Genomic DNA, 12,062 nt, shown 5'->3' on the forward strand with positions numbered 1-12,062 from the left:
TAAGGAGCCGGCATGCCCTCTGGCAAGGGGAAACCACCTCAATCCCCACTGAGGTTAAATAAAGGCCCAGAGCTATCCCCGGGCCCTGTCGGTGTAACGCTATAAGCACACTGCAGCCAGGGTGACAGCTGTTATTTTTGGAGCCATTTGACCTCTCTCCTGGCAAGGGAACAAAAGGGGTGTATGTAAATGCAGGGACTTGATCTGGGGCAGATTGCTGCATTGGAACAGGAGGGTTTATTAATTAGAGCGGCACTGCCGGGGCCTCTCTTGGCACACGCTGGCTGACAGAGCTCATCTGAGCCCTACCTCGGTACGGGACTGACTTTCCTGGGAGGGTGATCTGCTTACCTGCTTGCTGCCTGCCCTGGCCTGAGCCCACGAGGCGCTGGATGCTCTCCAGGTTGGGAGCTACCATGGGGTTAAAAAAGCGCCAGGGTTTATTGTCTGCTCTTCCAAGCTGGTGACTCTTAGTTACCTTGGGGTTTTTGCGGAGCCCCAGACGCTCGGTGGCTCTTCTGTGCGCTCAGCTAACACTGCGCGGCATTGAAAGTCCTGACGGACGAAGCAGAGGGGTTGAGAGGAGAGGGACCCGGCCTGCACTGGCTAGGGGGAGATGAACTGAGGCCCAGTGGCGACCTCTCACCTCTGAAATTCACACAGGGATTGTAACCATGTCTCAGCTAGCCCAGCATTGTCCTTGAAAGCTAAAGAGGTGCCTGTGTGTGTATGGCACACAGCCGCTCAGGGCGTGCTCTGGTGTGGAATGCAGAGGGACGCCACACTGGGGAGCTGCTTTTGCACACTGAGAGACAGTGTGGTCTAGTGGGTAGGGCACTGCTTGGCTTCCCCCATCCGCCTTGAATTAGATGGTGATTGTTTTGTGTCAGAGACTGTCTCAGGGCCTGCTTTTGGCTGGGACCAGTGTTCCCTGTAAGCTGTGTGCTTGGGTGGCCACCCAGAAGAGATTCAGATGCCGCCCAGCTGATTAGCAGAGTGCCCACAGCCGGCAAAATGTGTTTCCACTGGTGGTGCATATCCGCACTTGCCTCGGTGCACAGAACAAAATGTATTCCACACATGGCTGGAAAAAAATGAGCGGGGACATGTAGGTGCTCCTGTAATGCAAATAATTCATTGTCATTTTCCTTTTCTCTCTCTGTCTACATGGGGATCCTCAGGAAAATAAATTCACACCTTGCGTCAAATGCATAAAAATGGATTAGTCAAACCACATCAAACTCATCTGTGGGTTCTCATTCAGAATTCAAGTGACCTTGATTTGGGTTAGCCTAATTCACAAGAGCATGCACAAAGAGATTTATTGTGGTTAAATGAATTCACTTTGAAAATTAATGTGCATTAACTTTCCTAAGCGTCCCCAGGGAGGCAAATCCTCAGGCTAATATTCTCATGGGTACGTCTACACAGCTGCGTTATTTCGGAATAACTCACGTTATTCCAAAATAACAAAGAGCGTGTCTGCACTGCAAGCCGTTATTTCGAAATAATGGCACGCTGGAGGCCTGCTCACTCCGACTCTGGTAACCCTCATTTCACGAGGAGTAAGGGAAGCCGAAGGAAGAGGGCTCTTCCTTCAACTTCCTGCTGTGTAGACAGCCCCAAAAGCTGAATTAAGCTATTTCAACTTCAGCTACCAATTGACACAGCTCAAGTTCGTAGCTTAATTCAACTTTCACCCTGCGGTGTAGACGTGCCCTGTGTGTGCTGCATGTGTGGCAGGGGAGAGGGGTGCAGCTTGTAGAAAAAATTAGTCTTAGGGATGGATTTGAATGGGAGGGGAGAAATTGCTGAGCTGATCTCACTGAGGGGCCAGCATGAAAGCATGGGCGAAGAGGGGAAAGGCAGGGCAGCAGGGCCGGCATCATGGGCGGAGCAAAGGGGAGGGGCAGGGAATGTGCTTAGAGAGGCAGACCAGGGCTGAGTTGTGCAGGGGTTGGAAACCAAAGCTGAGAAGTGGAGCTGGGCGTGGCAAGCGAGGGGGAGCCAATGGAGTGATGCCAGAGCTCCTAGACGGGGCTGGATGGGGCTCCCCGCATGGCCTCCATCCTGGGCATAGACTCTGGGGGCGGGTGCCGGTGGGCGAAAGCAGCATGCAGAGCCATTTGTGCACCTCTGCCTAGGAACCAGACCGGCTGCTGGCCACTTCCGGGGTGCAGCGCCATCAGGACAGGCGGGAAGCTGCGGAGCACCCCTGCTGCACGGCTGCCTGGGAGCCGGCAGAGGAAAGCACAGACCCAAACCCTGAGCACCGATCCCCTGCCCCAAACTCAGAGCCGCCTCCTGCACTCCAAACACCTCATCTGCCTTCCACCCCGGCCCAGAGCTCCCCTGAACCTCTCCACCCTGCCCCCCAGCTTGGAGCCCCCTAGTATCCTCCAAAATCTGCATCCTACCCCACCCCAAAGCCTGCACACCCAGAAGGAGCCCCCTCCACCCCAGCCCTCACTCGAGTCAAAAGGTATAAAGCTGTTGGGTCGCAGGCAGCAACAATTTTCTTCAAGGGGGGTGTGAGGAAAAAAGTTTGAAAACCACTGGTCTAGGCAGCCTCCAGCTCGAAGGATCCACCCGGAGCAGCCCACAGTCAGGTCTGTTCTCTGACAGGGGAACGCCACCTCCATCAAGCAGCCGATTTGGTCAGTGTCCCCGTCGCGAGAACTGGCTAGTGTGTGAGCATGCCCCAGGCTGCAGAGCTACGGTCCTGGGACAAGCCTTCCCTGCAGGGCAGGCTCGTTAGCTCATGCTGCAGCCGTTCATGCTCTGGGCTCTTTCCCTGGCTCAGTCTCAGTAGCGCCAGCCAGCATGGCGGCCGTTACACCCCCACCAGTGCTTCCCCCTAAGCTGAACACTTGGGCAGCCACCCAGGAGAGATTCAGGTGCTGCCCAGCTGATTGGCGGAGTGCCCATAGCTGCCCACAGCTGGTAGCATGTGTTTCTACTGGTGGTGCACATCTGCATGTGCTGTGGTGCACAAAACAAAATTTATTCCACAGACGAATGGAAACATTAGAGGGAATTATTGACCCCTCCCACCCCCAAAAATAAGTGAGGGAACAGAAACTTCTTCAGGGCCTGGTGTCCCAACCCTGTCACTGGCTTTACAGGGTAGTGCCCCGGTGGGCTGCTGCAATGAAGGGACTCCCTTTGCAAAGTCCCTCCTGTCATCTCTCGCTGAACTTGCGCTGCCTCATTGCTGCTTAGGGCTTCCCCTTGCTGACGGGAGGGTCGATCCAGCAGCCGTCACTAGCAAACAGCGGGGACCTTGTCCCCCCGGCCCTGGCAGATGGACATGCCAGTGGGACCAGTTTAGCCCCAATAGCTCGACATGGGGTCCGACCCCAACTCTCCGTCGTCTGAGTAACGCTGCCCTGTGGCACCTGCAATAACGGCCCGATCTGCGTGTCTTGCTCCCCGAGTGTAGATGCACTCCCTCGGCAGCCCGCCCTCCGCGAGCCCCCGAGCCGAGCCGAAGGAAGATGGCGTGGAGGACATGACCCAGCTGCAGTAAGTTGGCATGCTCTGATTGATCGGGAAGGAATGTTACCTGCCCCGGGCTGGCTGGTGTCACTCAGCAGAGTGCCCCTGGGGGCCAGCAGCCTGGGAGTCAGGAATCTGGGGTCTCGGCCCAACTCTGCCACTGACCTGCCGCATGACCTTGGGTGGGTCCCATCACCTTGGTGTCCCCTCCTAACCTCTGTCCTAGCTGTTTGGGGCAGGGGCCGTGTCTCCCCTTGTGTAGGCAGAGCGACTAGCACAAGGTGTCCTCAAGCCCTCGCCCATTGCTATCCTTCCCAGATCCCCCCCAGCCTGGGCAGCGGACTCCACTCTCGTTTTTCGGAGCGCGTGCCTCGGGCCGCTGCCTCTTCTTTGCACGTTGGCCGCACTGGGCTGGCTGGGTTTTCAAGAGTGGATTTGCCGGCCATCGGCCTCGCCTTTCTGCTGGCGCCGTGCCCCGGGGCTAGGCCGTGCTCCCCTTTGTGCTCTGTGTTCCAGGGACCTCCAGGAGGGGGCGGTGCTGCACAACATCAAGACGAGGTTTGAACGCGAGTTGATCTATGTAAGTTCCTGGCCAGCTGAGTTCCGCACACTGGGAGCTCATTACAGGCCACCAGGGTCTTCTCGGCCTGGCCACTGGAGGGGCCGGCCTGTGCCAGACACGGCTAGCCTGCTCCTCCCGGGCCTGTGGGATAGAAATGCAGAGCATGTGGCGGCTGGGCTGATTGCGGGACAGCGTGTTGGGGTGTTTGCCCCCCTCTCGCGACAAAGGTTTTGTGCAGTGACTTAACCAGCTGTCCAGAGACCGACCTTCCCCCACTTGTGCAAAGTGCCCTGAGAGCCTTCGGGAATCCGTGTTAGGCCAGATGCCGCCGCTCATCTTCTGCCGAGCGGGGCTGAGGCTAACGGCATAAGCAGCCATAGATGACTTGCGGTAGCACTCGGGAGAGGCACTGCTCCCTGTGCTCCCGCCAACATTTTACTGGCTAAATGGGGTGCCCTTGCATGCCCCCTCCCTGCCCCTCTAGGTGGCCTTCCCTGCACCCCGCCCCCTGCAGACACCAGGCACCCCATCTTCCTCCACATCTTATGCTCTTGCAGACCTACATAGGCAGCATCTTGGTGTCCGTGAACCCGTACAAAATGTACAACATCTACGGGACAGAGCAGGTGCTGCAGTATGAGGGAAAGGCGCTGGGAGAGAATCCCCCGTAAGTACCTCCCTTACAGCCCCCTTCCGGTTGGTGCCTTAGCTGCCCAGCCTGGCTGCTCAGGGCCCTTGACTCTCCTTGAGCTCAGATTTCCCTGAGGGGACCCGAGCCTGCAAAGTTTTACTGTGGGGCGTTACCCTTTCTCAGCCCAGTAGCCCCACTGCAATGCATGACCCCTGGGGGTAGTAAGGGCTTGCAGGATCGGACCCTGAGATTGGGCAGGACCAGGTCACAACCAGGTCTGATGATGAAGCAGCCGTTTTCTCTCTCGAGTGGAGATCCCAGCACAGGTGTCAGCTCCGTCCTGCCCGTGGGTAGCAGCTGGGGGGTCCGTCTGGCTGGGTGCGCTCAGACTTCCTTTGTGCCGGTGGGTGGCCTCGGGCAAAGGAGCTGGTTCAGCTCAGAGCATCAGCAGCCTGGTCGGGTATCTGGCTGGTGGGACCCTCTCTTCTGCGGGGCCATTTTGCCCCTAACACTCTGTGCCTCCGGCTCTTTCTCAGGCACCTTTTTGCTATTGCAAACGTCGCCTATACCAAACTGATGGATGCCAAACACAACCAGTGTATTATCATCAGGTGAGAGCTTGCAGCTTTGCTGAGGAAAGGGAGCTCTCCTTTCTTTCCAGAAGGGGGCTCCCTAGCGCTGGGCTGGGACCGCCCCTGCCACCTTGCCCCACCCATGCCACACCTGGCCCGCAGGTAGACTTGAGACATCCCTGCCCAGGGCTGTGACTCTGGTATGTGCATCGTCATGGCAAACCCCAAAGGGACGTTGGTTGAGCGCTGCCCGGGTCAATCTCTAGCTGGCATCTAGAGCCAGCGCTACAGGATTAAAATCAATAGAAGTGTAAAACGGCCAGGCCTGGCTTAGCCCTGGCTGGGGGCCCGTTGGATTTGGGCCATGGATTTCCATGGGAACAGCGCCCATGGGCGCTCAGTGGCCACCATTACGTTCGCTTCTTCTCTTCCTAGCGGCGAAAGTGGGTCAGGCAAAACGGAAGCCACCAAGCTGGTCCTGCGTTACCTGGCGGCTGTCAATCAGAGGCGCAACGTGACGCAGCAGGTACAGGGTCCTTTCCAGGCCCCGCAAGCCATTGTGCTGCGGCGGCTGCTGGCCAGCGGTAGCAGCTGTGCTTCCAGGAGCCCCCCCATGCACCACGAGAGCCGGCAGCGCGGGGGGAGGGGAGCCCCGGGGGGAGGGGCAGCTGCCTGGCCGGTGCGTTGGACCGGGATGGACTGGCATGCTCTGCAGCACGGCAGGTGTGTTCCCCCTCAGAGGTCCCAGCCTGGCTAGCAGCTCGGCAGGTATGTCCCCAGGAATGGAATCAGCCCAGTTTGCAGCCCAGCATCCCCCCAGAGGCGCCAGTTAAAACTGAAGGCTGCGTGGAGCCGCTTCCTGGAATGTCTTTCAGGGCCTTATTCCCTGCGGCCGTTTTCCTTGGGACTCATTTGGGGTCTCTCGGCTCCCTCCAGATCCCTCCCTCCCTTGCTCTCCATGCCTGAACTCGGGGTCTCTTGGGACACCGAGCTGTGTCCCCCCTGCCAGAGCAGGGGCCTTCCTCCCCTGTCACAGCAGACGCCCAGCAGTGCGTTCTGCCAGGCAAAGAGAAGAGCATCAGACGGATCCCGTATGAAAGCCAGAGAAGGGCTGGCTTGCTAGGATGGCCCCTAAAGCCCCTCCGCAGCAGGATGAGCAGAGGTCAGCCCTGTTCTAGGGATGGGGGTCCCATTGCTGGACCTCATGCCCCGGACGATGCCTGGCTACGTGTACAGTGCTTTGCCACAGAGGGTGGGTTCTTCTCGTCTCGCTGCTGGCATGTTGATGACCCTGCACCTGTTGTTGTTCCTCTGCGTCCCTGCTGCACAACCACAGATCGAGGTACGGGGAGTGTCTGGGGGAGGCAGAGTTTCCACTTACTTAACTGAGTGATGCTGAAGTGGCCTGCCGTGTTATCTCTGCAGGGGCCAAAGTCTGCAGCTCAGAACTCCCCTAGGAGTCATGGTCGGGGGAGGTTTGCCTGCAGCCTTGAGCCCCGTGTCTGTGTGTATAGCTTTGCAGTGACTGTCACTCCCTTCACTCCTTTCAACCCTCCTGCCCTCCATCAGCCATAATTGGGGGGGTGAGGGGGAGGGGGAGCTGCAGCCTTCTGCAGCCATGCTCGAGAACCCAGGTCCCCTCTCCCATTAAAACCCCAGCCTTGTGCAGGAGCTGTTGCAGAGCCGGCAATGGCTGTTGCATTTGCAGACAGGACGCTGTATTCCCCTCCTTAACGCAAAAAGAATTCAAAGGAAGCCAGACCCTGGTCTTGCCCCATTGCTCGGCCAAATGTTTAATTTGGAAGCACTGTTTTCCCTGAGCCTGCTTCCAGAAGGAGGTTTTACTGTGTTCAGCAGTTCTCTTTGACGTGCCTTTGTTGTGTGTTTCGTTGTGTCCTACTGGCTGCTCTTCAGTCATTGGGATGCTACGTCCAATGGACTTTCTCATTGCTGGGACATTGCATCCAATAAGAACGGCCATAGCGGGTCAGACCAAAAGTCCATCTAGCCCAGTAGCCCAGTGTTTCTTAAACTGAGTTCCAGGATACACCGGTGTGCCGTGAGGCAGTCGGAGGTGTGCCGCAGAGAACAACAGAATTCAATATGGCTGCCCTTAAAGGGACGACTCTTTTTTCTTAGTAACTTTCCCCTTCCTCCTCCCCCCCCCCCCCCCCCCCCGGACTTTTTTTTTTTTTTTTTTTTTTTTTCAACAAAAAATCCTTGGTGTTCTCATAAAAAAAAATTATTGGTGTCCCTTGGTCTTAAAAAGTTTAAGAAACACTGCAGTAGCCTATCTTCCAACAGTGGTCAATGCCAGATGCCCCATAGGGGGTGAACAGAAACCAGAGCCCCCAGGTTGCTCTCTGCTTGCTAGGATGTTGTCGCCAATGGATTCTTGCACTTAATTGAAGCTTTTCCCTGAGTTCAGTGCCAATGAAGTCATGGAATAAGAGGGAAGGTCCTTTCCTGGATCAGTAACCGGGGAAAGGACAGAAAACAAAGCTTAGGAATAAATGGTCAGTTTTCCCAATGGACAGAGGTAAAAACAGAGTCACAACAAGCTGTATCTGTAATGGGACTAGTGCTGTTCGATATATTCATAAATGATCCAGAAAAGGGGGTAGACGGTGAGATGACAAAGTTTGCAGATGAAACCGAAGTACTCAAAATAGTTAATTCCAAAGCGAACTGCGAGGAATTACAAAGAGATGCCACAAAACTGTGTGACCAGGCAATAAAATGACAGGTGAAATTTAGGGTTGATAAATACAAAGTAACGAACTTTGGAAAACATAACCCCAACTGTACATATACTACCATGGAGTCTAAATTAGCTGTTACCACTTAAGAAAGAAATGTTGGTGCCATCTGCTCAGGGTGCAGCAGCGTGACTAGAATGTTAGGAACTACAGTACTGTAGACTTCCGATAATCCGGCATCTTTGGGACCTAGATGGTGCCGGATTATCGGATATGCCGGAGTATCAGGAGGTACTGCATACTCCCAACCCAATCCCCCTCCGCCCCCAACCTTATGCTCAGGTCCCCCGGAGCCGCCAGTACAGCTGCGGGTCTCCCTCCAGCTGGGGCACGTGCTCTGAGCCGCCGGCTTTTCAATGAGCTGGCCGGGACACTGTGCGTAACCCAATCCCACTCCCCTCCCCTTTCCCAGAGCCAAACACCTCCCCTCCTTGCTGTAATCCATGTGAGAACGGCTGACCTGAGCTGTGCCGGGTTCCGTCCTGGTTCCGTCAGGAGCGCTTGCCATTTTGATGCCCGACTGTCGGGAGTGTTGGACAATTGGTGCCGGACTACTGGAGTTTTACTGTATTAGGAATGGGATATAACATAAGACATGGTTTCCCAAACTTTTTTGGCCACAGAATCCCGATGGGGTCTTAAAAATTTGGCAGAGCTGTTCAAATATTGTGATTTTTTTCATTCAATAGGTACCCAAATGAATAGACAACGCTTTGGAATTTGATGTTTATTTCTTGCATATTTCTTATACATTCTTTTTTCCCCAAGACAGCTATCAGAAAATTAGTAATAAAATAACAGGGTCACATGACTGCCATTAATATTTTCTTGTGGTTCCCCCTTGACCCATTGTGCAAAACCCCAGGGCTCCATAGAATCATAGAACTGGAAGAGACCTCAGGAGGTCATCAAGTCCAGCCCCCTGCCCAAGGCAGGACCAATCCCAACTCAATCATCCCAGCCAGGGCTTTGTCAAGCCGAGACTTAAACACCTTTAGGGATGGAGATTCCACCACCTCCCTAGGGAACCCAGCCCAGTGCTTCACCACCCTTCTAGGGAAATAGTTTTTCCTAATGTCTAATCTAGACCTCCCCCACTGCAACTTGAGACCATTGCTTCTTGTTCTGTCATCCTTCACACAGAGGACGCTTTGGGAAACCCTGACATTAGACAATATGTGTGTGTGTGTGTGTGTGTGTGTGTGTGTGCGCGCACGCACCCACACCTTAAATACTGCGAGCAGTTCTGGTGACCTCATCTCAACAAAGATATAGTAGAATTGGAAAAGATAAAGGGCAACAAAATGATGAGGGGTATGGAAGAGCTTCCAAATGAGGAGAGATTAAAATGACTGGGACTGTTGAGCTTAGAAAGAGGCGATTAAGGTGGGAATTTGATAAAGGTCGGTAAAATCATGACTGGAGGAAGTGCATCAGGAGCTGTGCTTAGCCCCTTCATGTAACACAAGAATCAGCGGTCACCCAGTGAAATGAATAGGCAACCAGTTTGGAAACCCCAAGGAAGCAGTTCACATCATGGGAGCTTGTCACCTGTGGAACTCCTTGCCAGGGGATGTTGTGATGGCCGGGAGTATAACTAGATTCCAAAAAGAATAGTGATAGAAATGTAGCCGTGTTAGTCTGGTGTAGTCCTGTATTTTGTTTCAGATTCCAAAAAGAATTAGATAAATTCACTGAGGATGGATCCATCATATGGTTATTAGCCAAGATGGTCAGAGATGCAACCGCAGGCTCTCGATGTCGCTAAACCTCTGCCTGCCAGAACCTGGGACCGGATGAGCGGATGGATCACTCAACAATGGCCCGCTGGGGCATCTGGCATTGGCCACTGTCAAAAAACAGGACACTAGGCTAGATGGACCTTTGGTCTGACCCAGGATGGCTGTTCTTATGCAAAGGATGGGAAAGGCTTTTACTTCCTATCCTCAGGATGAGCAGGCTGGACCTGGGAGCGTCTTGGTGCCCCTGGTTGGACTGTCTCACTCTGACTGGCGCATGGTGTTCTTTTTGTCTGGCTGGGATAGATCCTCGAAGCAACCCCCCTGCTGGAATCCTTCGGAAATGCCAAAACCGTGAGGAACGACAACTCCAGCAGGTTTGGGAAATTTGTGGAACTCTTTCTGGAGGAGTAAGTAACGACGAGCCTACAAGTGTGCCCCTAACACCCCGCTCTGTGTGTCTGATACTGGCCCCAGTCCTGGGGAATCTGCCCCGGGGTCCTGTCTCTGGGCTGCTGACTTGAGGGGCCATTAGAAACCCGGGGAGATGTTAGATGCTTGTGCTACACAGCTGGGATGGGACGGTTCCGTTCAAAGCATGGGTCCAGTGCAACTCCGTGGGCTGGGTGGTTGGATAACCCAACTACAGGCAACTCTTTGTGGAAAGGCGCCCCTCTTGGCAGACCGTCTCCTTGTCCCTCATGGGGGGGGAGGGATTGTCTGAGTTGCGGGGCCTGCTTTTCAAAACCCTGTGTGGGTGCGTTGCACAATTCATTTGCACTGCCAGTCGTGGAACCCTGAGCACTGCCCGGCAGACGTGTCACCGGCCACACGTGCACCCAATTGCTAGAGCGGCACATGCGGTCACGGCAAATATCGGGCCCTACAAATATTCCTCCTGTTGATCTCCGCCGGGCCCAACTGACACGGCCTTGGAGAGGGACGGCTCTTTCTGCACTCTGGGCATGATTCAGATTCGCGGATGGGTGTGTGTGAGAAATGCTTCCATTCACGGGGACACCAGCTCCCTTGCACAAATGGCGTCCTCAGTGGTGTGTTCCTGGCACGTGCAGAGAAGCAAGATAAAAACACAACTGCTCTCACTGGAACTTGTAAAGCCGTGCGAGTTTGTTTCTTGGGATGCAGGAACTGAAACCAGAGCGACAAAGCAGGCTGCTCCCTGAAACAAAGGCGCACGATTCACCCTACATTGCTCTTGGGCTGGCTGGCTGCAGACTGACTGCTCCACTACAGAGCGCTCTAGCATGCTAGCAGCACTGGGAACCCCTCTCCCCCTTGCACTCCCCTCCCCGCTCATAAAGTGATAGCTTGCAATTCCTACACAGTTCTCACTACACCACACGCAGCAGCTCAAATCCTCCCGGTTTCAGTTTGGTCCTCTCGCTTAGCCTGGCAATCAGGCAGCTATTGTGGTTTCCTGACTGCCCCTCCATCCATAAAGACCCCGCTGATGTGGCTTAATGCACAGCTGGAAGGCACGCAACCGCTGATGTGGCTTAATGCACAGCTGGAAGGCACGCAACCGCTGATGTGGCTTAATGCACAGCTGGAAGGCACGCAGATGCTCTGGCGATGAAGGCAGCATGAGATCCTCTGCAGAACAGACTAGAATCCATCTCTCCCCATTGGAGAGTAAGGGGGAGGTCCTCTCCTAGCTGTCCAGCATGCCATTCTTCAACGCTGGCTTTTAGTGCAGGGGGTTTCACTGCCGTCTGCCAGGCTGCAACAGCCAATCCATTGTCTTGGGTGGCTGCATGGTTGGCCCTTTGCCCGTCAACAGCAGGCAGGTGCCATACTAGCTCAGCTGTGCAGGGGGCTTCTGCACTGGTAGCAGGGTGCCCATTTGGCTAGGCTGCAAGCAAACCCCATGGATAATGCAGGCCCAGCCCCCAGGTGCTAACCTTCCTCTCTCCCAGAGGCTTGATCTGTGGTGCCATAACCTCCCAGTACCTTCTTGAGAAATCAAGGATCGTGTTTCAGGTGAGTGTCAGTCCCTCCCCCACCCCCGGAGGCCATTGCCGTGTCCAGCTGCTTCCTCAGCCTTCTCCCTCTCCTGCCTAGGCCAAAAATGAGCGGAACTATCACATATTCTACGAGATGCTGGCTGGCCTTCCGGCTCAGCAGAAGCAGCAATTCTGCCTTCAAGATGCAGAAACTTACTATTACCTGAACCAGGTATGGATCCCACGTGAGCTCAGCAATCAGCTCCCCTTGAATTATTATTTCTACGGTGCAGCACCCGAAAGCCCCAAGCAGGATCCAGGACCCTCTGTCCCCAGC

General features: G+C 54.8%; 1 protein-coding gene across 1 annotated transcript in view; it reads left to right on the top strand.

Moving 5' to 3' along the window:
- Positions 1 to 3,442: 3,442 nt before the first annotated feature.
- MYO15A (myosin XVA) overlaps positions 3,443 to 12,062 on the top strand; it is an 82,654-nt gene continuing 74,034 nt past the window's right edge. The window contains exons 1-9 of the mRNA XM_075899761.1: positions 3,443 to 3,525; positions 4,015 to 4,078; positions 4,618 to 4,727; positions 5,228 to 5,302; positions 5,699 to 5,789; positions 6,600 to 6,605; positions 10,068 to 10,171; positions 11,699 to 11,762; positions 11,844 to 11,957. Of these exons, the coding sequence (XP_075755876.1) occupies positions 3,443 to 3,525; positions 4,015 to 4,078; positions 4,618 to 4,727; positions 5,228 to 5,302; positions 5,699 to 5,789; positions 6,600 to 6,605; positions 10,068 to 10,171; positions 11,699 to 11,762; positions 11,844 to 11,957 (711 nt within the window). The remainder of the gene's footprint in view (positions 3,526 to 4,014; positions 4,079 to 4,617; positions 4,728 to 5,227; positions 5,303 to 5,698; positions 5,790 to 6,599; positions 6,606 to 10,067; positions 10,172 to 11,698; positions 11,763 to 11,843; positions 11,958 to 12,062) is intronic.

This window comes from Pelodiscus sinensis, chromosome 16 (assembly GCF_049634645.1).
Source record: "Pelodiscus sinensis isolate JC-2024 chromosome 16, ASM4963464v1, whole genome shotgun sequence".
Classification (NCBI taxonomy): Eukaryota; Metazoa; Chordata; order Testudines; family Trionychidae; genus Pelodiscus; species Pelodiscus sinensis.